General features: G+C 29.7%; 3 protein-coding genes across 3 annotated transcripts; all 3 read left to right on the top strand.

Moving 5' to 3' along the window:
• On the top strand, positions 1-3,717 carry LOC110651451 (uncharacterized). Its single transcript, XM_021806801.2, has 3 exons — positions 1-639; positions 1,915-2,131; positions 2,713-3,717. Exons 1-3 carry the CDS (start codon positions 430-432, stop codon positions 3,195-3,197), a joined length of 912 nt encoding a protein of 303 aa, XP_021662493.2. The 5' UTR covers positions 1-429; the 3' UTR covers positions 3,198-3,717.
• Positions 3,718-6,054: 2,337 nt separating this feature from the next.
• On the top strand, positions 6,055-7,988 carry LOC110651452 (glucan endo-1,3-beta-glucosidase-like). Its single transcript, XM_021806802.2, has 4 exons — positions 6,055-6,561; positions 6,645-7,226; positions 7,401-7,704; positions 7,890-7,988. The coding sequence occupies exons 1-4, from the start codon at positions 6,106-6,108 to the stop codon at positions 7,913-7,915; spliced, it is 1,368 nt and encodes a 455-aa protein (XP_021662494.2). The 5' UTR covers positions 6,055-6,105; the 3' UTR covers positions 7,916-7,988.
• A 14,341-nt stretch (positions 7,989-22,329) lies between these two features.
• Positions 22,330-23,602, top strand: LOC110642093 (uncharacterized). Its single transcript, XM_021794038.2, has one exon. The coding sequence runs from the start codon at positions 22,571-22,573 to the stop codon at positions 23,243-23,245; it is 675 nt and encodes a 224-aa protein (XP_021649730.2). The 5' UTR covers positions 22,330-22,570; the 3' UTR covers positions 23,246-23,602.
• The last annotated feature ends 2,707 nt before the right edge of the window (positions 23,603-26,309 follow it).

Raw genomic sequence — 26,309 nt, 5'->3', positions numbered from 1 at the left:
AAATGTCGTAATCTATCCCCTTGAGAGAAAGCCTCTTCCCGTTCTCCTTCCTCCTTCTCCTCCTCCTCCTCTCGCCCATCGGGTCGGAAATTCAAGAAAAGAGAAACAAGCGCGTTAAACGTTTCGAAAACAGACCGCCGGCATCCCACCTTCCTCTGAAAGCCCGAAGAAAAAAAAAATTCATTTCTGTAATTATTTATAAAAATTCTATTTTTTTTAATAGAATATGCTTTGAGAAGAATTATAATTTCATAATTAGAAGCCTAAGAATTTCAATTTGTTTTGCGATTAAAATTCAGTTTTGTTGATGGTTTTGTGTGGAAAATTAAGAGGGGGAAGAAAGAGACGTCGGAGATAACGACGTCCTTTTTATTTAAAAAAATTTTTCTCTCTTTTTTTTTTGTGGGGAGGGTTTTTGGGGGTTTCAAGATGTGTGCGGCAGCGGCGACGGGTGACTGGTGGGCGAGGGGGATAGCGGGACAGATCGGAGGAGGGTTCAGCCACGAGAGCGAGCATGACTTGGCTCTCATGGTCAGCGACTTCCTTGAGAACGGCTGCAGCAGCGGTGCCGATTCTTGGTGCAGCAGCGATAGCGAGTCTGGTCTCTCCGATCTCCATCATCTCGCCGATAAGATTTCGGTAATTTAGTTTTTTTTTACTTTTTACTACCACTTTTGTAGAATTTTAGAAGGGAGGGAGGGAATTCAAATGACTATGTCTTCTTTTTTTTTTTAATTTTTATTTTCTTGTTTAATTTTCTGGGTTATGGAAATTATGATTTTTTAATATATAATTCTTTCGAAATTTTATTCATTTCTTCCTGTATTTCGTGTGGAGAAAGATTTTTTTTTTTTAATTGAGTTTGGATATATTTATTTTTGGATTCATAAACGAAGAAAAATTTTGTTTCTGACATGGTTAATTAATATGCTTTTGATTAGTGCGAACTCCTTGTCTGCAATCTGTTACTAGTTTGTAAATATCATTTGACCCTTTTTTATAAAAAACTACCTGAATTATCTCAGATGGTTTTTATAAAAAACTACCTGAATTATCTCAGATGGTTTCCGATGGATCTTCTTTTGAAATTGCATGTGATGTAGCTCTATTTTTTTTATTTATTATTATTATTTTTTTTGCATAAAGGTAGCTTTAATAAATATGAAGAGAAGGTCATATTATCATCATATCAGGACATATTAGGATGGAACATGTTCATGTGGTTAGCTTTGACGACTCTATATTAGCGGGCTAGCTTTTAAGAGTTAGGCTTCATTAGCCACTAACTTGATGGATTGCAAAAGATGCTTTCTGCTTTGTAGGCTGCTCTTGGATATATGGTTTAGATCTTGATAGATGAAGAACAAGTATTAATGAAAACCATAGGTAATTGCGATTTAGTAAGAGCATAATGGTTTACATTTTCAGCATCGAAGTCAATATGTGATTTCTGCATCAAGGTTAAAATATGATAGTTTAGTTATGATTTGATCTGTACATAACTAAATATAAACAAATTTAAAAATTTGTCCAACATTAGGAAATATCTAGTAGGCTTTCTTTTTATTCTGCCTAAGGAACTGTCAAAGTTACCCTCATAAATCATATCATTCATGTACCAGTATGAATGAGGCCATAAACTCGATGTTCACATGTGAACTCCTACATATGAAGGCCAAGTGATTAATTCCCTGTGTTATAATGATTAGGTCACTAGTTGTGTCTTGTCATAATGCAATTTCAACAAGGCTTGTTACAGAGTATTGTGAGCTTTTCAGAATTCTCATTTGGGTGATTCCTTTATTAGAATTAATATCTTTGTCAGACTCTGCTGATGTGCTTCACTTATTAATTTCCTTTTGATTCTTAAATTGAAGAGAATCTCATGTCACTGAAATTCTGGTATCATTGCAGTTCTATAGACGCTCAGTAGCTCAGTATGAGAGTGATTTACTGTCATTGGTTCATTCCCTTATGGTATCCATCAAGGAGACTGACCTTCACCTTGTTAAGTCTGGTACATGTAATGCCAGCTGCATTAGGTTTTCTTTGGTAAAGCTTTTGAGACTTGCTGGTTATGATGCTGCTGTATGTTCATCTAGGTGGCAGGGTGGTGGCAAGGTCCCTGGAGGTATGTAATATAGGAATCTTATACAAATTTAAATTCTTGTAATTTGTTTGGAGGGAGTATTATAAGTGAAGTGGTTCCAATTTGGGTAGTTTTTGCTAGGGAATAGATTTTCATATCTTTGAGATGCATACATATTTTAATTGAAATTGACCTGTTTTTACTAATTATTTTGTATTATTCCTCACATTGTTCTATTATCACATAATTTCTTGCTGAGTACAAAAGGAAAAATAAGTCCTTGCACATCAATTTCCCATCTTGCATTTATGCAATCTTAGTTAATGCTGTTTTAGATGATCCTGCCTCAAATTTTAGCATAGTTGAAATGATTTATTCTGCTCTAATTGGATGTATTATGAATATTGTGATTGCAATGAAGAGTCAAGAGGGTCTGGTGATTTTATTTTGCTTAAGCAACCCAATTTCCCATTTCTCCATGTGTCTTCTAAAGAATCATGTTTATGATAGATATCTATGTTTATTTGCAGGTATTTATTTATGTTTGTCTTGTGTTATACTTTCTGAAGATTATTTTTTTATTCAAATCCTTCCTAAAATTATATTCTTATATTGTATGGCAGGGGATCATGAATACATTGATGTGGTTAACTACAATAGAAGCTCTGAGCGTTTGATTATTGATATTGACTTCCAAAGCCACTTTGAGATAGCTAGAGCTGTGGACTCTTATGACAGAATATTGAAGTCACTTCCTGTTATTTATGTGGGCACCATGACCAGGCTGAAACAGTATCTTCAAGCCATGGTTGAAGCTGCTAAATCTTCTCTCAAGCAAAACTCAATGCCTCTTCCTCCATGGAGATCACTAGCTTACTTGCAAGCAAAGTGGCACTCACCATACCAGAGACATTTGAGCCCAGAGGAAGAAAATTTTAGCAGCATCAGCTCTTCTGACCATAAGCAGTGCAGTGAACATTTAAAAAGGCTGCAATCTTCGCTCCAATCTGAAATGGAAGAAGAGCGACTCTTGAAGCCCATGAACACCGATAACAACTGGAGAGTGAAGCGTGAGAGGCGAAGACATTCCTTTTTGAGGGGTCCTTGAAGTGTATAGAAATTTTGCCCGGGAATTGCAAGTTCCCTTTGTGAGAGGTTAATTGTACTGCGGCTTTCATGTTCAGTAATTCTTTTTCCTGAGATGAATAAATGAAGTCCAATTTTATACAGAGGACATAAAGGACAATAACACATCATATGTGGAGTCATACATTTTATTTTCATGTTTTGCGCATTGGCAGCAAGTGACAGTATCAGATCTTCCGAACTGCGGGGTTTGTTATCAATCCGTGGCAGCATCTCTGGCTCTGGTGGTACTTGTTTCACCAAAGTGCATAATTTGACAGGTCTTTATTTGTTTATTTTTAGTATAAATTCCATCTTGAATATATTCCATGCCAGCTATTTCATGGCTAAGGGAATTTTGTTCTAATTTGTCTTTCTCCCCCCTCTTCTTCATCTTCTTCAATTTTTTAGTTACATATACTACAACCAATTAAAAAGGTTGTTTGGGCGATACATACACTACAAGTTAATGATATAATTGATGAGTCTGGTAGTTTAATGCATTCTTTTGTGTCTGTTATGCCAATGCATGTTGTGCGTATTGTGCTTTATGACTTGCAGATAGGATGATGAATTGATCTTTGGGATTGCAAGTACCACTTAAAAATGCAGAATTTCTTGAACTTTTTAGGCAGTTTTTCTTATCACGTTTCCCATGTGCAATTTGGAGTCAGTTTTTTTTGTTATAAAAGCATGATGAAATGTGTTTGGTAAAAACTAATATAGAACATTTCATTAAATCCTTAATTTTTGTTTTTCTATTAAAATTTAAAATTTTATTGTTTGTCTTGTTCTTTTGATTCTTAAGTTTTTGTGACGTGGGAAATTGAAGTAATTTTTTTTTTAAAAGTTTTATAAAAAATTAAAAAATAAAATTTCAAAATATGCTAGTTTTTTAAAATTTAATTAAAATTTATAACAGTTTAAATTTGTTTTTTTAATATTTTTCTTTATTACAAAAGCTTTATTTTTTACGAGAAAAATGCTGATATTTTAATAATCAAAATTAAGTTATAGTTTTTCATTTAATAATTATTTAAGACACAAATTTACTCATAATGATTAAAAATTAATTATATTATTATAAAAGCGAATGATTAACGCATGATAAAATAATTTTATTAATTAAATAAATTTTAAATATATTTTATAATGATTTATTTTTTTAATTGAATTTCTTTTTTAAATTTTGAATGAGAAATTAGGCAATCGTGTTTTTCATATCTTCTCTTATTTTTCATGAAAATGAAAATTAACTTTTTAAAAAATGAAAAAAAAAAGAGTTTCTGACAATCAAATAGGTAGGTTTTCAGTAGTTTCAAGATATTATCAAATTATTTTACTTGATGATCGAATCAAATATCTTATTTAGATGTTCCTATTATTATTTTTTAAGTATATATTGATTTTTTTTATGTGATTTTTAATGTTAAAAATTTTATGATGATTGAACAAATAAATTATAATAATTTTTATTGACGCTTGATTTAGTTTTAAATTGTCATAATTTTTTCTTTTTAATAAAATACAAGTTAGCGCTAAATAATTATTTTAAATCTCATCATTCAAAGTATATTAATATCATAATAAATAACAAATGTCTATTTTCTTAAAAAAATATTTTGGTTAGTTAACGGTTTAGGAAATATAAAAGTGTTAGATACTGAGTATATTAATTTTTACTTTTTTTCAAATAATTATGAAAATTTAATTAGACTGAAAATAATTTTATCAAAATCTCTCTTTAAATGAATAATTAAAATAATAAAATATTTTATTAATTATTAAAAATTTAAGTATAATATTTAAAAAATAAATATAAAATTTAAAAAATTAAAAAATAGATAAAATTATAAATAGATAAACTACTGAAATTTATTGTTAATTGGGTGGGGATTGTATCATTGCACAATAGAATATATTTATTGCTGCACTTGATTGATTTTGTGAAGGTTTCAGAACTAATATTTACTAACGTCTCACGTTCAGTCTGTTCCCATAACACCCTTGCACCTACTCTTTAATTGCTAATCCAGTAACTTCCTGCGACTAATTAACTCCTTATAACTCTCTACAATATAAAATCTGATAACTATTAAAAATAATTTTCAAATATTTAATTTCAAAAAATTAATTTAATTAATTATGATGCTTTCACTATTACCATTAAATGTATAAATTACATAATGAAGTCAGTCATTTGTAATTGAAAATGTAAACTTTAGTGACAAAATTAATAATTAAATAACAAAAATTAGACTTAGATGATGACAAGATTTATGTCAATAAATGAATAGGCTTTATATGACAATTAATTTACTCACCATATTTTTTTAAATAATAATTAAATAATAAAAATTAGATTAATTATGATTTTTTTATAAAATGTAACATAATTAAAGATCACATATTTTTTAATTTCTTATAAATAGGAGTTTATAAATCAACAAAAACTTTTATTTATAGATTATATTTAATATTTTTTTATTTAAATATATAAATAAAATAATTTGATATATACAGAACGCATGTATTTTAAAAACTAATAATATAAAAAATACAATCTTTAATATATTAAAAACAATAAAAAAAATAAAAAGCTGGTCAACCATAATAAGAAATTTTCATTTCTTGATAAAAAGATTTTTTTTTTTTGAAAAATTTCATTTCTTGATAAAAAGATTTTTTTTTTTTGAAGTTTTATATATAAAAAGCATCAAACTGGTTTTATGCATCTATTATTGGCTTTTGTTATCTGTCAAAAACATTCACACTTCCACCACTATATAAATCCTCCATGTTCATCCCATTTCCCACCCATAATCCCTTTAACCCTCCAATCCAAGAACCTAATTTAGAAAAAAGATTAAGAATTGGTGGCAAGCCAAGCCATGACCACCAAAGCCCATCATCTCCTCCTCCTCCTTATCTCCACCGTCCTCCACCTCTCCACCTCCACTTTTGCCATCGGTGTTAACTATGGAACTGTTGGCAACGACCTTCCAACACCCTCTCAGGTTGCCAACTTCCTGAAAACACAAACGATAATCAATAGCATTAAGATCTTCGATTCAAATCATGACATTATTCGTTCTTTTGCCAATACTGGCATTAGTGTGACGATCACGATTGGCAATGGAGATATTCCTGCTCTTGCCAATCTAGGCAATGCTCGCAAATGGGTTGCTGCTAATGTTTCACCTTTCCATCTTCGTACAAAGATTAACAGAATTTGTGTTGGTAATGAAATCATGGCCTCCGCAAATAAGGCTTGGATTTCTAACCTTGTTCCTGCCATGTGGAACGTTCATAATGCTCTTCTTCTCGCTGGAATTAGAGGCATTCAGGTTTGATCAAAATTAAATAATTCTCAACTAAGGATACAAATGAATGATTAATAAATCCATATTTATTTTCCCCTTTCTAATAGGTGACAACACCACACTCTCTTGGCATACTCTCAATCTCGGAACCACCAAGTGCAGCCCAATTCAGGCGAGGGTACGACCGAGCCATATTTGCACCTATGCTCAAATTTTTACGTCAAACACGATCACCTTTCATGGTTAACCCGTACCCTTATTTTGGCTACTCTCCACAAATGGCTAACTACGCTCTCTTCAGGCACAATAAAGGGGTTCATGACCGATTCACTGGTATTACTTACCATAACATGTATGATGCGATGCTTGATGCTGTTCATTCTGCCATGAAAAAATTAGGTTATGGTGATGTGGATATTGTGGTGGGCGAGACCGGTTGGCCCTCCCTTTGCGACCCAGGCCAACCTGCTTGTAGTGCCCAGAATGCAGCTTGGTTCAATGGGAATTTGGTTAGACGTGACCAGCAGAGAAGGGGTACGCCATTGATGCCCAACCGACGGTTCGAGACGTATATTTTCTCCTTGTTCAATGAGAATCTTAAACCCGGTCCGATCGCAGAGAGAAACTTCGGTTTGTTTAGACCGGATTTTACCCCGGTTTATCATGTTGGGATTATGCGCAATAGACAGGTTAATTACTCCTTCCAAGTACTTCGTTTTAATGGTTAATTAACCATTCTCAAGTTTGCTTTAACTATATATATATTTTATTTAATTTACCATTAGTTCGCTTCACAAAATTTAATCTAATATGCATAAGTTTATTCAAAAATAAATTATGCATCTTTTTTGATATATATGTAGCTGCCGGCGGGTGGTCGCCGCCGTGGTGGGAGAGTTGGAGGTAGAGTAGCACCAAGACCAATAGGGAAGAGGTGGTGCGTGCCAAAGGCAAGTGCTAGTGTTCAAGCATTGCAAGCAAATATAGACTACGTGTGCAGCCAAGGCGTGGATTGCAGGCCCATCCAGGCTGGTGGTGTCTGTTTCGATCCCAACAGTGTTTGGTCTCATGCATCTTTTGTAATGAACTCTTTCTACCAGACCCATGGTGCCAGAGATTTTGCTTGTGACTTCTCTCAAACTGGCGTCCTCACTCATGTTGACCCAAGTAAGTTATGATTAAGCATCATTTGTTATTTTCTTGTTAATTAGTGTTTAAAACCTGAAATTAAACATATTATTATTTAATTTAATTAAATGTTGTATTTAAAACGAAGTGTGAAAGTTATCAGTGATTTTGTTATTTTATATTTTTAATATTTTAGTAATATTTATTTTTGTGTGTATTTGCAGGTCACGGCACATGTAAATACATTTAAAATCAAGTTCAGCTGATCAGCGTTTGTACAAGGGTTCCTAGGAATTAACTGGTTGGAGGCCCACTTTGTAATGTAATTGAAATGGGGAAACTTGTAAATATGGAATTATATATATACATATATATATTAGTTGGAATGTTACATGTTGATTTACTTATTATATATATTGTGATTTAAAATTTTTTTATATAATTTTTAAAATTTTTTTATATAATATAATATTATCACTATATATTATGTTCAATAACCAATTAAATTTAATTATTTATTAGTATTATTATATTTTACTTCTAATTAAAGTTATTTAAAAAAGTTATAAAAAAAATAAAAAATTATATTGCTTTAGTAAGTAAAATATTATAAATAAAACACACTAAATAAATTTTTTTTAATATATATTATTTTAGTGATTAAAATATTATAAATAAAATACTATAAAAATGATATTAAATATAAATATTTTAATTTTACAAATTAAAATTTATTATTTACTAAAAGTTATTTTCAATATAGTTTTAATTTTTTTAATAAAGTTATTATATTACATTCAAAATAGAGATTTGTAAGGTAAAAAAAATATATTTTATTACTTGATTTTATCTTAACTTAATAAGAATTTTAAAATTAATAATTTTTATAAATAAAATTAATTTAAAAATAAGACTATTTAATAAAAAAATTCTAATCACTTTTCTAATTTTATTTAAAATTTTATTTTATTTTCTTAAAATTATAAAATTCGTGTTAGTTTTATTCTATTTACTTAAATTTGTCAAAATTAAAATGTAATTATAATAAATTTATTAAAATTTTCAATAAAATTATTTTTTAATTTACTACAATTAACAATAATTGAGGAATATAAAATTATTTATTTTTATTCTTAATAAAAATGAAATAAATGAAGTTTTGTTTATATATAAAAGTAAATTTTAAATTTGATTAAAGTTATATTTTTATCCATATAAATAATTTAAAAAGTTATAAATTATAACCAATATGTGATTCATTTACTTGAATTGAATTAAAAATTTAAATTCTTGATTTTAATATTTAGTTAATGCTAAATTTTTATTTAATTAAATATATAATTTTTTAATAATATTTTGTAATTATGTTAATTAAATAGTTATTTTTTTAGTAATAATTTTAAAATAACATGAAGGTATTTTTATCCTCCAATTATTTCCCTCCTTTCTAATTTTTTATATATATTATTGAAAAATAAATAAAAGTTTAAAATTATAATTTTATATATATTTGACATAGTACATCCAAAAAGTGCAAATACGTCTTTGAAGAGCTTGGATCCTTTGGAATCGGGTTGGATTCCAATTCATCACAAGGTAATCAAGGTGTTCGGATAGGGCATAGACAAGGTATAAGGTATTCGGATAAGTTATAAGTTGTTCGGACAAGACATAAGGGGTTCAGATAAGAAATGATTATCTTAGAAATCAGACGCAGTTTGTTGGGATGCGTTTTATATTCGCTGAGAATGTTGCCTAACAATGTATTGTGTTTTCACAATATTGAAAAGAAAATAGTCAGATATGAGTTGACAAGATTCTGAATATAGCAGAAAGGCGTTATCTCTTGTCTTATAAGTAGAAATCAAGATAATAGTCGAGGCATGTAATTCTATTCTTCTAATTTCCGTTCAGTATTTGCTTTTCTATCGATATTTTACTGAATTCAGCATTGTAGTGGCCTTATATGGGCCATCGACTTCACATATTTTCTTATTTCAAGATGCAAAGGAGTTATTGGCTGGGCAATATCAATATTTAAAACAATTAAAAAAATAAATTAGTAACAATAATATTACACATTTAATTTTTTTTAGTAATTTTATTAAAATAAATTAAATAATTTTAGTAAATTAATAATACTTACAGGATTATAATTATAAAATTACTATATTAAGAATTATAATATATTTTTAGTGTAAGAAAATATTATTAAAATAATATGAAAATTTTAATTTATATTAATTATTGTAATATTAGAAATTGAAATTATTATATATTTAGTGATAAATATTTTGCTGCTAAAAGATATTAGTGACAATATAATATATTGTAGAATTGATATCATTAAGGATTTAGTGATAAAATTTCTGCCACTAAAAGTTTAGCTACGATAATATTAGGAAGTCACTAATTACTAAAATTATCGGTAATATATTTATTTATTGCTAAATAGTATTATCGATGAATTTATATGTTTTAACTACAAGTTATTAGTGTTTTTATGCATTATCTATGATGAATTATTATCTATCACTATAAATATATTGTTTTATATTTTTGTAAATAATAAATAAATTAATAATAATAATTTATTATTTATTTATTCATTTATTTCTCATTTTAATTAATTACTTCTTATAAATTCTATATTTAATTTAAGTCAAGTATAAATAAGATTAAGAATTTTATACTTATATCAATCCTAAAAATTAAAAATTTTAAATTTATATAAACTTTAAAATTAATTTAAATAATAAAAATATAATAATTAATTTTAATAATGAAGCATAATTTGGGAAAAACTAATGTTCCTTCTCTTTACACATTTATATATTATATAGATATGGATATATATGTTTTACATTTTTTGAAGAAAAAAAATGTAATTTGAAAAAAAAAATGTAATCTTACACATAGGATTTGAGGCTAATTAAGGAAGAGGGGAAGGTTTACCCATGGCAATTGGCAGGAGCATTGCATTATTGCATTCTTATAGATACAGGAGATAAAATTTTCTGAATTTATGAAAGGTATTATTTGATAGAGTTAGATTTAAATTTTTAACTCCGCCTAAGTAGTTTGCGCTTAGCCGGTCCCAAGCCCGGGTAAAGGAGGAGGGTTGCGGTAGGTGACAACCAGCGTAAAAATTTCGTCACACCCTATGATATGGATTTAAATGATATAAACGTTGGGGCGTCCTCTACTAACGACGCGCTACATCGGAGCCCGGGTGTAGTGATAAATATGCAAGGGTGTAGGGCGTTCACCGAAAGCGACGCGCCATGCCGGCGCCCGGGTATGGTGTTAAGTGAGCAAGGGTTCCCACATCATGGACGGGTGTGGGTAAAGAAGTTAGTCCATAAGACAGATAGTAGAATAAATAGTGGAACAGAACACAAGATAGATATAGAAAACAATAGAAGATATCATAGAAGGAGACCAATTAGGAAGGAGCAGGATAGGAGGAGGATCAGGATTGGTACTTGGAATGTTGGATCACTTACAGGAAAATTAATGGAGCTTGTGGATACCTTGGAAAGGAGAAGGGTGAATATTGCTTGTATTCAGGAGACTAAATGGGTAGGAGAGAAAAGTAAGGAAGTGGGTAATTCAGGGTACAAACTGTGGTTTACCGGAAAGGAGAGAAATAAGAACGGAGTGGGTATAATCATAGACAGAACATTGAAAGACGCAGTAGTAGCTGTGAAAAGAGTAGGAGATAGAATTATACTAGTAAAGCTAGTACTAGAAGGAGAAACAATAAATATAGTTAGTGCTTATGCCCCACAAATAGGACTAGACAGTGAGAGTAAATAAAGGTTTTGGGAAGATATTGATGATTTAATGCAAAGCATACCGAATGAAGAGAATGTTTTCATTGGTGGAGATTTGAATGGACATGTAGGAAGTGATAGGCAAGGTTATGAGAATGTTCATGGAGGTTTTGGTTTTGGCAGTCGAAATGAGGAGGGAAAAAGCATCCTGGATTTTGCTATGGCATACGACCTAATACTAGCAAATACCTACTTTATAAAAAGAGAGTCACATTTAGTGACTTTCAAAAGTGGGCAACATAGAAGCCAAATCGACTTCCTCTTAACCAGGAAGACAAATAGAGCTCTATGCAAGGATTGCAAGGTCATTCCAGGAGAGGCTTTAACAAGTCAACATAGGTTGGTGGTCTTGGATGTCAAGTTTAGGAACAATTCAAGTAAGGTCAGAAGAAATAGTGTAGCTCGAACAAAGTGGTGGGAGTTCAAAGGAGTAAAGCAAGTGAAGTTCAAAAATGAGCTTCTCGAGTCCGAAGTATGGAAGCTAGATATGGAGGCCAATGATATGTGGATACAGATGGCATCAAAGATTAGAGAAGTAGCTAGAAAAGTACTTGGAGAGTCTAAAGGACATGGACCACCCTCAAAAGAGAGATGGTGGTGGAATGAGGAAGTACAAAAGGCAGTGAAGAGAAAAAGGGAATGGTATAAGAAATTACCTAAATGTGATAATAATGAGGCATATGAACAGTACAAGATAGCAAAGAAAGAGGCAAAAAAGGCAGTTAGTCAAGCAAGAGCACAGGCCTTTGAAAAGTTATATGAGAAACTTGGAACTAAAGAAGGGAGAAAGATATTTATAGATTAGCAAGGAGTAGAGAAAGGAAATGTCAAGATCTCAATCAAGTTAGGTGCATTAAGGATAAAGAAGGAAAAGTGTTGGTGAAAGATGAGGACATTAAAGAAAGATGGAGAAATTATTTTAATGATCTCTTTAATAATAGTCAAAATGGTAATAGCGTGAATATAGATTATAGAACAATAGAAAAGAATGTAAATTATACTAGAAGGATTCGATCTTTAGAAGTAAAGGAAGCACTTAAGAGAATGAAAGTGAGTAAAGCCTGTGGACCCGATGAAATACCAATTGAAGTGTGGAAGTATTTGGGAGATATGGGAGTGGCATGGTTAACTAAATTATTTAATAAGATTCTAAACTCAAAGAAAATGCCTGATGAATGGAGGAAGAGTATTTTAGTACCTATTTTTAAAAATAAGAGAGACATACAGAGTTGCTCAAACTATAGGGGAATTAAACTCATGAGCCATACTATGAAGTTGTGGGAGAGAGTTGTGGAGCATCGACTACGTCATGATACTTCTATCTCTCTCAATCAATTTGGTTTCATGCCCATTGCGTTCAACTATGGAAGCGATCTTTCTCATTAGAAGCTTGATGGAGAAATATAGAGATGTGAAGAAAGATCTACACATGGTTTTTATTGATTTGGAGAAGGCTTATGATAGTGTTCCAAGAGAGATCTTATGGAATGTGTTAGAACAAAAGAGGGTATCTATTAGGTACATACAAGTATTGAAAGATATGTATGAAGGAGCAACTACTATTGTGCGCAAAGGAGGGGACACAAGTGATTTTCCGATCTCAATTGGATTACACCAAGGATCAGCCATAAGCCCTTACCTTTTTACATTAGTTTTAGATGAACTGATGAAACATATACAAGAGAGTATTCCTTGGTGCATGATGTTTGCGGATGATATTGTTCTGATAGATGAGACACGAGAAGGAGTCAATAGGAAGCTAGAACTTTGGAGAAGTACTCTAGAGTCAAAGGGTTTTAAGTTAAGTAGAACGAAGACAGAATACATGCATTGCAAGTTCAGTGAAGGCCAAACTGGTGATAGGGAAGGAGTTAGTTTGAATGGGGTGGTACTGTCCCAAAGCAATCACTTTAAATACCTAGGCTCAGTCCTTCAAGTAGATGGGGGATGTGAGGAGGATGTTAGTCATAGGATTAAAGCCGGATGGTTGAAGTGGAGATGTGCCACGGGAGTTTTATGTGATCGTAAGATTCTCAATAAATTAAAAGGAAAATTTTACCGTACAGCCATACGACCGGCTATGTTATATGGTAGTGAGTGTTGGGCACTGAAAGAGTCGTATGCATCTAAGATAAAAGTTGCAGAGATGAGAATGTTAAGATGAATGAGTGGCCATACTAGACTAGATAAAGTCCGTAATGAGAGTATCAGAGAAAAGGTAGGAGTGGTGCCAATTGAAGATAAGTTGAGAGAAGGGAGATTGAGGTGGTTTGGTCATGTGAAGCGTAGACATACGGAGGCTCCAGTTAGACAAGTAGAGCACATTAGGTTAGAGGATAGAAAGAAAAAAAGGGGTAGACCTAAATTAACTTGGAGGAGAGTAGTACAACATGACTTAGAAGCATTACACATTTCTGAGGATTTAACCCAAAATCGTTCAGAGTGGAAAAAGCGAATTCATATAGCCGACCCCAAATTTTTGGGATAAAGGCTTAGTTGAGTTGAGTTGAGTTGAGTTGAGATTTAAATTTTTATTTTTTCAATTTTTTTATTAAAAAAACTACTATTTTGGGCCTATCGAAACATTACCTACCATTTACAATTAGCCCTTAAATATTTACATGTAGCTATTTGAGGGTGTAATCTTAAATGAATCAAAATTTAATTAATATATTATTAAATAAATATTAATAATACATAATTTCAGAAAAAAATATTAATTATACAATGATTTAAAAAAAATATTAATTGCACGTTAAAATATCTTAAATTTAATAATAATGATATTTTTAAAATTAATTTAATTTAATTAAAATTTAAAAATTTTGAATAATGAAATCTTAATAATAAAGTTTATAGCTCCTGAAATTTTGTCTTACAGGACATAAAACGATTGCAGAAGAATGCTTCAGCAATAATATTCCAAGAACTAGAATTCAACCCATGATTACTTGACTTTAAAGTTTGTTGGATAAGATTGATCAGTTGGACATTTTTAGTAACGTTCACCAATCGTACTAAGCTTGAAGCTACGATCAGCGTATACAATTGGCGATTACTTCTTTAGTCAAGTTCCTGAAATGATCATCTTCATCTCTATTAATTGCTTGGAAGTTGCTCAAGAAATTGACTTGCATCTAAGGACAAAAACCCTCAACATTTTACTGAAAATCTCTGGCGGTCGCATATGCTCCCTTCTTCGAACTTGCCTGCTAGAAGAAAAAGACCTGCATCGATCCAGCAGATGGAGACAAATATCCCATATGACTATCTGAGAAAACTATTTCTGCCTGGTAATAAAATGAAGGAAAGAGTGAAACCAAGTGATCTGAGCTCCCTTTTCACCAATAGCAACTTGATGGAAGGAGAGATTCCCAATAATCTGAGCAGCCTCTCATCAGGCTTACCTCGAAAAATTCGAGCTGTGCGTCGCCTCATATCCTTGGACGCAGCTTACCGGCCGCTCCAGTTGCCGGCTGATCGTCCTTCGAGGCTTCAGTCACTCTCATCTCCATGATTGAGCATTCAACAGATTCCATCAAATGCTCAGTCCGTATTAGAGCTTCCAATGAGTACTTGATCGTCACCAGTGTGTCCCTTGAATAATTTATCAATAAGAATAGAAAGTAGTACTTGGGGGACCTCAATGAAATCCATTCAAATACAGCTTCCCGCACAGGTTTTTCCTCTGAAACGACTGCTTTTTATAGCAGCAATAGTGGTGATGGCAGTCACGAGTCATTCAGGGGAGGGAACACCTCAAAACATAAGGTCATAATGAAAATTACTGTTCCATATATACCCATTAGATGAAGAATAAATTACATGTTCAATTGCTAACAAATAACGTTGCTTCTTCTTAATTTCAAGGTTTTAGAGTGGATCTTTGCTATTGCCAACTTCAATGTGGAGCTTGCATCAATAGTTTTCGACCAGCTATCCTCACAGCACAACTCTCTTTTTCTGCCAATATGTATGGGGATGTCTTTTCTAGCATTGCTTATTTGCATCAGTGAGCTTTTATATAAGGTTCGGAGGGCAAGAGCTACTTGGATGTGGAGCGGCACCTTGCCCTGGTTTTATTATACTTCACAAGGTCATGACCTTCCTTATTTTGTTCCTACACAGATATCGTTGGACTGGTTTGTGCCTTTATTGTTGCCGCAACTAGTTATTTTCTATTCCTCAGGAGTGGTAAATTTTCAATTAAAATCTCTATTTGGGCTGCCGTTTTCGCCTTCTGTCAGTGGTGTTCTAAATTTTTCAAGGACTTCCAGCAGGACGTTCATAGTCACAGGGAGGCAGAGGCCTCTTCCTTTGATTTAAATTCTTCGGTTTAATTAGTTAATTAAGTGCGCTCGGTGAAAAATTATATATGCACACAATTTTGTAGTTTTTATATTTGGGATCTGTTAAGTGGGCGGTGACCTATTAGGATCCTATTTTTTCATTATGGGACTTGGTAGCGTGAACAGGGGTGGCCACGGTTCAGGAACCGCCGGTTTAGGTTCAATGAAATCATGAATTTGAATCAAACCGCCGAATGACGGTTTGGAAGACGGTTCCTGAACCGCCGATTTCGGTTTGAGCTCTGATTTAAAACGGTTTGAAGGGTGGTTTGAAAAAGAACGGTTCAAGACAGTTTGGAGGACGATTTGAAAACGGTTTAGGGATGGTTTAATGGTAGCTTAGAAAAAAAAAATTAGAGAAAAATTTTATTGATTCAAAATTTAAGTTATATTTGTAAAAATATTTTAATTTTTCTTAGAAATCTTTCAATCAAAATAAAATAAGAAAAAAAAAGAAAGAAAATAATTTATCTTTAAGAAAAATTTAATAAATAAAGACTTGAACCTGATTAAAAAAATTAGAGATGAAATTAATTTTTTTAAAGAAATTAGCAAAAAGTATATGAACTTAATTTTGCCTAAATATTCCTTTAGGATTTAGAGGAATAAAAATTCTTAGTTCTATTACTTGCCTTTTTTTTTAAATTATATAATAATTAATAATTAAAAAGTATAAAAGAGAAAAAAAATTAAAATAGAGGGTATTAGAAATTTTATTGAGGATTTAAAGTAATAACAAAGTAATTGAGATAGTATTGAAAATTTCAGTAAGTATATAAAATAATAAAGTAGGGAAATTGAGAGATTATTGGAAATTAAAATGAGTGTAGAAAATAATTATTTAGAGAATTTGAGAAAAATTAAAAAAATATTAAGAATTGAAGAAAATGCAGAGAATAATTGTGTAGAGAATTAATGATATATATAAATGAATTAGGAGTGAGGTAACATATTTATTGAATTTTTTTATATTTAAATCGCTGGTTTAATCCAGTTCGAAATCATCGGTTCAATCCGGTTCGGAACCGCCAGTTCACGGTTCTTAAAAAATATATGAACTTGAACCAAACCGCAGAATGACGGTTTCAGTCTGGTTCGAAGTCGGTTCTGGTTTTGATCGATTTTGGTCTAGTTTTGACCGAACCAGTTTCGGTTCAAAACCCGACCGTGGCCACCCCTAGTGTGAACAATTGATTTCTTTTAATTTTGAAATTTTGGATCTCTATTATGGGTAACGATCTTCAATCAATAGAGTTTCGCAGTTTATTATTCTTCCATTAATATTTGGTGATTTAATCTATTATGTGGGCCATAAAAATAACAAATTTCTATGATGACAGTTACACTTACTATCCAAAAAATTATTTACTCTGTTCAGATAATCTCTAAATATAATATTTTAATTATTTATATTTGTGTTTTTTCTCTTATAAGAAAATTATACTGTAGTTATCTTATGATTTTTATTAATAAATTGTTAAACTTTTTAATAAAAAAAGTGCGCAGTATATGTTCAACTATAGATTCAAAATGGTTAATTAAAGTTACGTTTTTTTAGTTGAATTTGGTTTATAAACCCTTTCATTGGGGTATTTTTTTTTACCGTATTTGAAATAGCTATTTGACAGTTTAAAATATAGCATAAATTATTATTTTTTTTTTGTTTGAAATTTTTCACATATGAATAATGATCTTTTATCAATAAAACCTGATAGTGCATAGTCTTGGTCTATATTTATATTAATATTTAGTAATTTAATCTCTTTTATAGGTCACGAGATAACAAGCTACCAAAATAGCATTACAATTACTACCTATAAAATTATTCTTCTCTGTCCAGACCATCTATGTACAAAAAGATTTTAATTTACCAAAATAGCATTACAATTACTACTTATAAAATTATTCTTCTCTGTCCAGACCATCTATGTACAAAAAGATTTTAATTTTATATATATATATATATATATATATATATATATATATATATATATTTTTTTTTTTTTTCATATGTTGTACTTATTTTATAATTTTTTTTATCAATGATTTTTATTAATAAATTATTAAATTTTTTATAAAAAAAGTGGGCAGTATGTAGTTTGTATTCAACTATAGATTCAAAATGGTTAATTAAAGTTATTTTTTAGTTGAATTTGGTTTATAAACCCTTTCATTCCTTCATTTCTATCTCATATGGGAATGTCACATAATTTCTCTTAATGGATTAGGGTGAGAAAGTAAATGTATAATTTTAAAGAAAATTTAGAAATGAAGTTATTTTATAGAAATTAAAATTCATTTTCAATCAGGATAACTTAATTGGTTTTTCTTTACCTTTAAGGTGTAGAAAGTGAGAAAATTTTGAATTCAAGTCTCTTCAACTATCTATTATATGACAATTTACCTTTGTAATAAAAAGAGAAATAACCACCTTTGATCGTGCAACTTATTGGTTATTACTTATTCCATTGAGCAACATTAAATACTTCCCTAATTGATTTCTAATATAATATTTCCTTATGTTGTTATTATTAAAATTTTCATGAATTGTGACCATGTTAAAGCTAACCTTAGACTTTTGTTAAACAGTTCTTATTTTGTTTAAATATACAATAAAAAAAATTGCAAATCAATCACTTGCTGAGAAAAAAAATAGCATTATTAGACAGAAATTAATAATATTATTGGCAAATTTTCACAAAAATTTTAATAGTAAAATTAATTTATAAAAATGTAAGATTTGAGGGATTGCTAATACAAATTAAATAAATGTTTTTAAAGCTGGATAGATGAATCAGTTTGTTTCTATTTATCCAATCGTTTTGACTCGTTAAAAAAAGCCCAGTTGAATTTAATTTTTAAAGTAGCCATTCAAGTGACTCACTCACTTCCATTTTGAGAGTTTCTTGTTTAGTTTGGAAAAAAAATGATATTTTTAAAAAATTAGATAATAGAATTTGGAAAAAAAATGATATTTTTAAAAAATTAGATAATAGAATTTGGAAGTTAATTATCAAAACTTTCTAAATAGAAAATTAAAAATTAATTTTCTAAATTTTCTTGATTATTTTCAATAGATTTAATTTGCAATAAAAAAAAATTTAATGTTTTCTAATTTCTCATTTACACTTACAAATTACAATTCAAGGCTCAAAGTGGAAAACACAATTCAAGTCCAATGTGTATATATATACAGTTTGTAAAAACAATATTGGACTATTAAAAATATTTATATAATTAGGATTTTGTTTTGTGAAAAATAATTTGTATATAAAAATATTTTAAAAAAGTTAATAAAAATATTTTTCGTTATTTGATTGTAATGTTAAATTAATGATATGTATTTATATCATGATATATAAATGTTTTCATATTTTAATAGAATTATCAAAATTTTGAAAAATAAAAGATAACTTTCTCTTTTAAAAATAAAAAACCTTTTTTTTTTTACAATGAATTAGTTTTTTCCTTGACTCATTTTCTTACTGTCCCAGATACTAAAAAATATAAAAAATATTTTTTAAAAAATATTTCCTGAGAAATAAATAGAGCCTTATATTTAAAATAATTAACTTTTTAAAATTCAATAATCCTTGATAAAGTCTAATAAATTTTTTTATAAAGAGGAAATAAAAAAAATGAAAAATTAAATAAATGAACAGTTTTTTACATTTTCCAACTTTTCATTTAAAAAATGAAAAATGAAAAAAATTGAGAAATGAAAATAAATACTAAAAATGTTTTCCACAAGTGCCATAACTCCTAAAAAATAAGCTTATCCCAAAGGAATCTCCTTGTGGAGCAATTTTTTTCTAAAATCTATACTGCATTTTTTCATTGTTTCTTGTCCTTACAAAGGATATGGAGCCCATTCAGCATTATACCCTCTCTCTCTCTCTCTCTCTCTCTCCCTCTCTCTCTCTTGTCAATGCTTAGAAAAGAGAAAGCTAGTCTTCCAATTGTGTAAAATTGACATATTATTTATTAATTTGTTGAGAACTCTTTTTTTTTTTTTTTAATTTGTTTTATCATATTTGTAGTTTTTTCAGAAAAGATTTATACTTCACCATTCAACTATACAATATTTCTCTTGGAAGACTGATAACTGTAATTATTGTAGATTTTGTGTCAAATAAGGAAGATGTTAATATAAACCCATTGTTATCAGTCAGCTTTTATTAATATCTTGACCCAATTTTGTTGATTTTTTTTAGGATCCCTCTTGTTAACTAGCTATCTACTTATCTGTCAATTTTGCTGAAATTGATAGAAATTAGGAACCCCAATTGTATGATTAATTGATCATTTATGCTTCTTGACCATGTTGAATTTAGGATAGACTTTGGTCTTATGCTAGTTATGATAAGATTAGGAGAAATTAATATTTAGTTTTTTTATTTTAATAAAATTGATTGATAATGTTTTGTTTTCAAAAATAAATTAATTATAATATGTATATTTTAATTCCGTTTACTCTATAATAATTAACTCCTATTATTTTTTAGGCATTAATTTAGATTTTGTTTTAGTCCTTATAATTTGATCTATATTTTTTTAGTCTTGAACTATTTAATCATTATAATTTCTTTCCTTGAAATATATTGATTAATAGAAAATTTGATTTAAATTGAACAGAAGAACTAAAGAATAGACGAAATAACAATACAATAACTAATTAATGTATTTTTCAAAGCAGAACACTAATAATTATAATTTCATTAAAATAAAAGGACTTAATAATAATTTTTTCTAAATTTTTTTATTAATAAACTTTAATTTAATGGTGTTGATATTGTCTAGAATTATGAGATTTCGATCCCAAAATTTAAATGAAATTAAATAAAAAATAATTATTATATAACTAGTGATATGAATAGTGAAAACAGGCTGTGACAAAAAGATGGAAAACTAGGCAAGGTTTCTATGAGTGATTGCTTATTTAGACTTTTAGTTGGTCTCCTCTAAACACCTCTGGAATGCCTTTTCCCTTGATATGATTAAAAGCAATGGTGCCTTTGAAAGGAAACAACTTTGATGAGAAGACTCATGGGTTGTCAAAATGAGGTAAGCCAACCTTATCCCTCTCTAGCCTCTCCATTTCCACAAATATAACACAAAAAATAATCAAATATACCTTTTTTTTTATTTTTTAATTAAAAAAAAAAAAAGCCTTATCAAGTTCCTTCTTCTAAGCAGCTTCCACCATCCATTGGTAATGGGTCCAGTTTCCAGTCATGGCTGCTTTTATGGCTTGAAGATTTTGTTAGAAAAACAAGTTCTGCAAGCAATATATTCATGCCTATTAACTTCTTTAAATAATCATTTTTTTTAATAATAAAATTATAAAATCTCAAATTTAAATGCTAAATAGGCACATTGAGATTTTACAAATGTAGTAATTGAAAGGATCGATTTAAACAAATGGGTGTAATTATTGATAATCAGAAAAAAATTATAATATTGATTAGGGTAATTTCCACCATGAGTTACCCTGTGTGGTCCCAGTCCTCTGTTAATGAGCATTTACACCAATTTTACAGGGACGCCCAAGATATCTTAAGGCATTTGTTATACCCATGGAATAAGTAGAGCTTCTCCTGTTAAATTTTAAATTTCTTTTATTAATTAATGGAAGATAATTTCTTAATTTAAATACAAATTATTTATCTTTGATTACACAGGTTGATAAATGCAAATTTAATTGAATTCCAAAAAATGATTTAGAATATCTAATAGTTTTTTTTTTTTTTCAAATATATGCTTACATCCTAGTATTATTTGTGGTCAATCTATTAAACATCTGAATTAAAATTGTAATTTGTTGAACACTTAAATTTATAAAAATCATAATAATTAAATATAAATTAATCATGTTATTGATAAGTGTGAAAAAAATCAGAAATTGTTTCACTTATTATTTATTATACTCTAAATTTTGCCAATTGTGGTCTAAATTTTAATTGATAACAATCATTATATTGAGGGTAAATTTATCATTTTATAAAACTTAAAGCACAATCAATAAAATTTAAAGTACAATTAAGCAGGATCATTTCTGACTTTTTTTTTATAAGTTATTAATAATGTATTGATATAATTTGTAATAAGTTCAAGCGTTTAATAGGTTACGATTTTAGTTCATGGGTTAACTCTAAATAGTTGATGTGCGTATAAGGGTTTTTTTTTTTTTTTTTTTTTTTGATGTGGTGCTTGTTTGTGGATATAAATTGATGAAGCATCATGTGTACAAAGGTGCAGTTGGAAAAGATAGGAGAAGAAAATTGGCCACATCATGAAATGTGCCATCAATATATGAGGATACTCAAGAGCTTCAACTTTTGCTCCCATCTCAAACCCTTTATTTTTATTATTATGGATTAATTAATTAATGTATATTAATCTAAAATATTAAGAAAATCGAAGTTAAATGAACTGTTGCAACCTCTTCATCCATCATAGGAATGGCATATACATGACAGACATTGAAAATGATACCTAAAATAAAGAAGATCAAATTTGTGCAAAGTGGTTGCCCTTCCTTTTGACTGTAACATCTCAATCAGAGAAAAGAAACCCAGTTGGAAATACTTATTGTTTTTTCAAGAAAAAAAAACATATATAATATATTGTCAAAAGTATTGGATTGTTTGATTTCTTGTTTATCACATATACATCAAATTAAACTCAACCAGGCCACCACACCACACCCACCACCCATCCATGGAAGAAAAAGAGAAGAAGCAGAAGCAGAATAAGAAGCAAAAGCACCAACACCCGAATGACCAAACCACTAAACCAGCATCAGATATTTCTTTCAAGCCTAGCTCAGAAGTAAAGGGTCTTCGTTTTGGAGGTCAATTCATTGTAAAATCTTTCACAATCAGGCGAGCAAGGCCACTTGAGCTTCTAAAAGTCCTTTCTTATCCACCAACAAATAGAAACAACAGCAGCAGCAAAATCCCTTTCCCTTCAACAACTGCTTTCTTGCCTACAAATTTCACTATCCTAGCCCACCAGGCTTGGCATACTCTAACACTTGGTCTTGGAACCAAGAAATCCAAAATACTAATGTTTGTTTTTGAATCTGAGTCTATGAAATTGGCTATAGACAGAATATGGCCACCAGAGATACCTCTAGGTGAAGTGAACAAGAAGCTTATTAGAGGCCTAACTGGGTCTGAAATGGCAAGGTTTAAGTTCAGAAAAGGATGCATCACCTTCTATGTTTATGCAGTGAGAAGGGTAGGAAACATGGGATTTTCTTGTGCAGATGATTTAAGAACAATATTACAGTCTGTGGTTTCTCTTAAAGATTTCTTGGATCACACTACTATGCTTGCCATGCCTCATCAGAGAAGCATCAACTATCAATCTCCTGTTGCTATGGCTCACTAGCTAGTCAATTTTTCTTCCCCCAATCATCATCATCATCTTCTTCTTATCAGGGTCATCTCTCTTCTTGATCTTTTAGGCCATTTAATTTCTTTTGGTTAATTTTTTTTTTTCCTAGTTAAATATTTTTTTAGTGATGAATTAGGGGATTGGTTTATTTGTTGGGGATTCTTGCTATGGGTTTTTTTTTTCTTCTTTCAAAATTTAAAAAGTTATATTTGATTATGAATAAATAGGAGTTTATTTCACAGAGAATTCTGTGTACCTATCTGCAATCTGTATTTTAGCTTCTTATTGTCTCCAACTGCAAGTTGATATCTCTGATTAAGTAGTGGCAGTGGTTACTGGCAATTCTGAAAATGGAGGTATGCAGTACTGTTATATTTATATATTCTTAATTATCTTGAAGAATATTTGCAGTAATTAATTATTTCCTTCTACCCATTTTGATCTATTATTTAATGTGCTCACTAATGTAGTTAATAAAAATATTCAAGAAGAATAGTCTATCATGGCTTAAAATTAATGCTAGTTCAATTTTCTTTTCTGGGCAAATCCTTAGCCTTGTGATTCCAAACATATTTAGCTTGAGCTGCTCAGAGGTTATTATGATATGGCTATACAAAATTCATAATTCCCTTTCCAGTATTGCTATTTCAGCAGTTTGTTCAAAATTTCCTCTCTCCAACGCTGTTTTCTTGTAAATTGTGTTGAGACTTGAGATCTAACTTGTGAACTCAAATGCCAAGGCCACACTTTCAACCCTTTAATTGGTATAGAAATTAGAATACACAGTTTCAGTATTTTAATAATACTGCAGAACTTTGTCATCTCATGTAGGATAATGTCAAAAATTTCTTGGTAACTTCACAAGTTTCTCCCTGGAGTACCGTGAAAAGTACAGAAAATAAAGGGTTAATTCATCTGGTGAATCTTGAATTTTTTGCCAAATAGGATATTGCTATGTTGCATGATGCATTTCTTTCTTTTTCAATCAATTTGAATCAATGGAATGCTCAGCATACATATATGTATATGGGGAGAGAGAAGGGCTGAAGGAAGAGAAAAAGAGGCTGGGTGTCATGATGCAAAGCAGAAACTGGGGTTGGGTTAAGGGCCAACCTTCCACCTCTATCAAAGCTTTATGGTCTAGAAAAGTGAAGGAAAAGAAAAAATAAAAGATCTTTTTCTTGTTCTCAATCCTTCTTTGTCGCTTTAATCATGCCTTGAGAAGGCCCCATCTCTCCAGCCAACTTTCTTTTTTCACAAGAATCATGGACTTTCTTTCCTTCTGCTATATACAAACTTGAATAAAGAATTGCCTATATATCTTCTGAGTCTCTGTCTGCTGTGTGTACACTTTTACCAGTGTGCATCAGTGAAGTGAATAGTGCTACTGTGGGTTGGAAATCATATTAGTTAATTACAGGGTATCACATGTGGTATCAATTTGCAGAGCAGCAACATGATTAAAAGTGTCAGTTGCAATTTCACCTTATTTTGAAATTGAAACTCTGTCAATGTGCGTACACTACAAATGAATCAATTTCTAGCTTTGTTAGGAATGGCAATTGGGTCAATTTCCTCATTCAAAAAAACTTAAAATGGGATTATGCAGAAATAGAAGTGAAAATTAAGTATTCTTCCCACTAGGAGGTGGATCTCCCCAGGCCATCTATTATGATTTTTTTTATTCACTAAATTTTAATTGAAATTTAAATTCAAATCTTCTAATTTTTTTTTATATATAATTAGCTTTGATCATAATTCAAACATGAAATCTTATAGTTTGGAGCCGACTCTAATACTGCTGAGGTAGTGATTATAACTTCAAATTTTTACAGTGTATATGTATAAAATTAGCCCGTATGTGATGATTAATTGGCTTCTTGGTGGACAGATTAGGCATTAATTAATTCTAAAAATTTGCATTAATCTTTACGAATATTTATAAAAAATATTAAATAAGTGTAATATATTTTTATTTTTTATTAATTTGTCGCTTTAAATTTTTTATTGGTCTTTAATAATTTATAACTTATATATTGTGATTTAAATTGAAGCAATAAAATTACTTAAATTACTTAGTTATTGTTAAATAAGTACAAAATTTTAATTAAAAATAATTTTTGCAATTTTTATATTTACAAAATAAAATTTGATCGATAATTATTATTTGATGAATTTAATATATAATTTCTTATCAAACAATTTAAAGTCATATGGGTTTTTTTTTTGTTTTTATTTTTTCTTTAATAATTTTATATAAATATAATAATTTTTTTATCTTCCTTCTGATTTTGTTTTCTCTCATTTATTTTATTCTAATTAAAAAATTATTTTATTTACACATATATAAATAGATAAAATTAGTGATCTCAACTCTCATACAAATTTTGGAGTGATATAACTTTAGTCACCGGACAAAATAAGTTAGGCAATAAATAATTTTTATAGTTTAATATTTTGTATTATATTTATTTATTACATTTTATATGCTCTATTATATATATATATATATATATATATATATATATATATATATATGAGAAAATATTTTATTAATTTATTCCGATTGACCTCAATTTGTTATGATAGGTATGTAAATCTAAGGTTCATATAAATTGCACAATCACACGGTATAGAAAGAGAAGAAGAATAAGATATGATTTAACGTGCTTCAATCATAAAATCTACGTCTACTGGCAAAACAAAAGAAAAAAAATTAAAATACAATCACTCAAAACTCTCAAACCCTAACATCAGTATGTTTCCCGAATATCTCACAACTTTACTTCAAAGTTTAGAATATTACAATATTTATACTGGTCCTGTGTTTTCTACTACCACTACAAATCTTACTTTTTATTTTAATTGGGTCGCAGCGCGAAACTTTCGGGTCAGATTACAGTTTAGACTCATAAAAACATATCCAAAATTCAAGCCATAAAAGATAACACAATTAAAATTTTTTGAGCTACTCTAGATTAGGAGATGGATTAAGGAAGAAGAAAGAAGAAAAAAAATCAATATCTTACAGTAATTTTATGACAATTAAGAAAGGAAT

The sequence above is a fragment of the Hevea brasiliensis genome, chromosome 14 (genome assembly GCF_030052815.1).
Source record: "Hevea brasiliensis isolate MT/VB/25A 57/8 chromosome 14, ASM3005281v1, whole genome shotgun sequence".
Classification (NCBI taxonomy): domain Eukaryota; kingdom Viridiplantae; phylum Streptophyta; class Magnoliopsida; order Malpighiales; family Euphorbiaceae; genus Hevea; species Hevea brasiliensis.
The sequence above is the reverse complement of the archived record's forward strand: the minus strand, read 5'-3'. Positions and strand labels throughout refer to the sequence as shown.

What these genes read in the sequence shown, in the direction of transcription:
- LOC110642093 (XM_021794038.2), top strand. Translation starts at nt 22,571, where the DNA reads ATGGAAGAAAAAGAGAAGAAGCAGAAGCAGAATAAGAAGCAAAAGCAC.
- LOC110651451 (XM_021806801.2), top strand. Translation starts at nt 430, where the DNA reads ATGTGTGCGGCAGCGGCGACGGGTGACTGGTGGGCGAGGGGGATAGCG. An exon ending in ATCTCGCCGATAAGATTTCG is followed by an intron (nt 640 to 1,914) that starts GTAATTTAGTTT and finishes GTATCATTGCAG; the next exon opens with TTCTATAGACGCTCAGTAGC. An exon ending in TGGTGGCAAGGTCCCTGGAG is followed by an intron (nt 2,132 to 2,712) that starts GTATGTAATATA and finishes ATTGTATGGCAG; the next exon opens with GGGATCATGAATACATTGAT.
- LOC110651452 (XM_021806802.2), top strand. Translation starts at nt 6,106, where the DNA reads ATGACCACCAAAGCCCATCATCTCCTCCTCCTCCTTATCTCCACCGTC. An exon ending in CTGGAATTAGAGGCATTCAG is followed by an intron (nt 6,562 to 6,644) that starts GTTTGATCAAAA and finishes CCTTTCTAATAG; the next exon opens with GTGACAACACCACACTCTCT. An exon ending in CCTCACTCATGTTGACCCAA is followed by an intron (nt 7,705 to 7,889) that starts GTAAGTTATGAT and finishes GTGTATTTGCAG; the next exon opens with GTCACGGCACATGTAAATAC.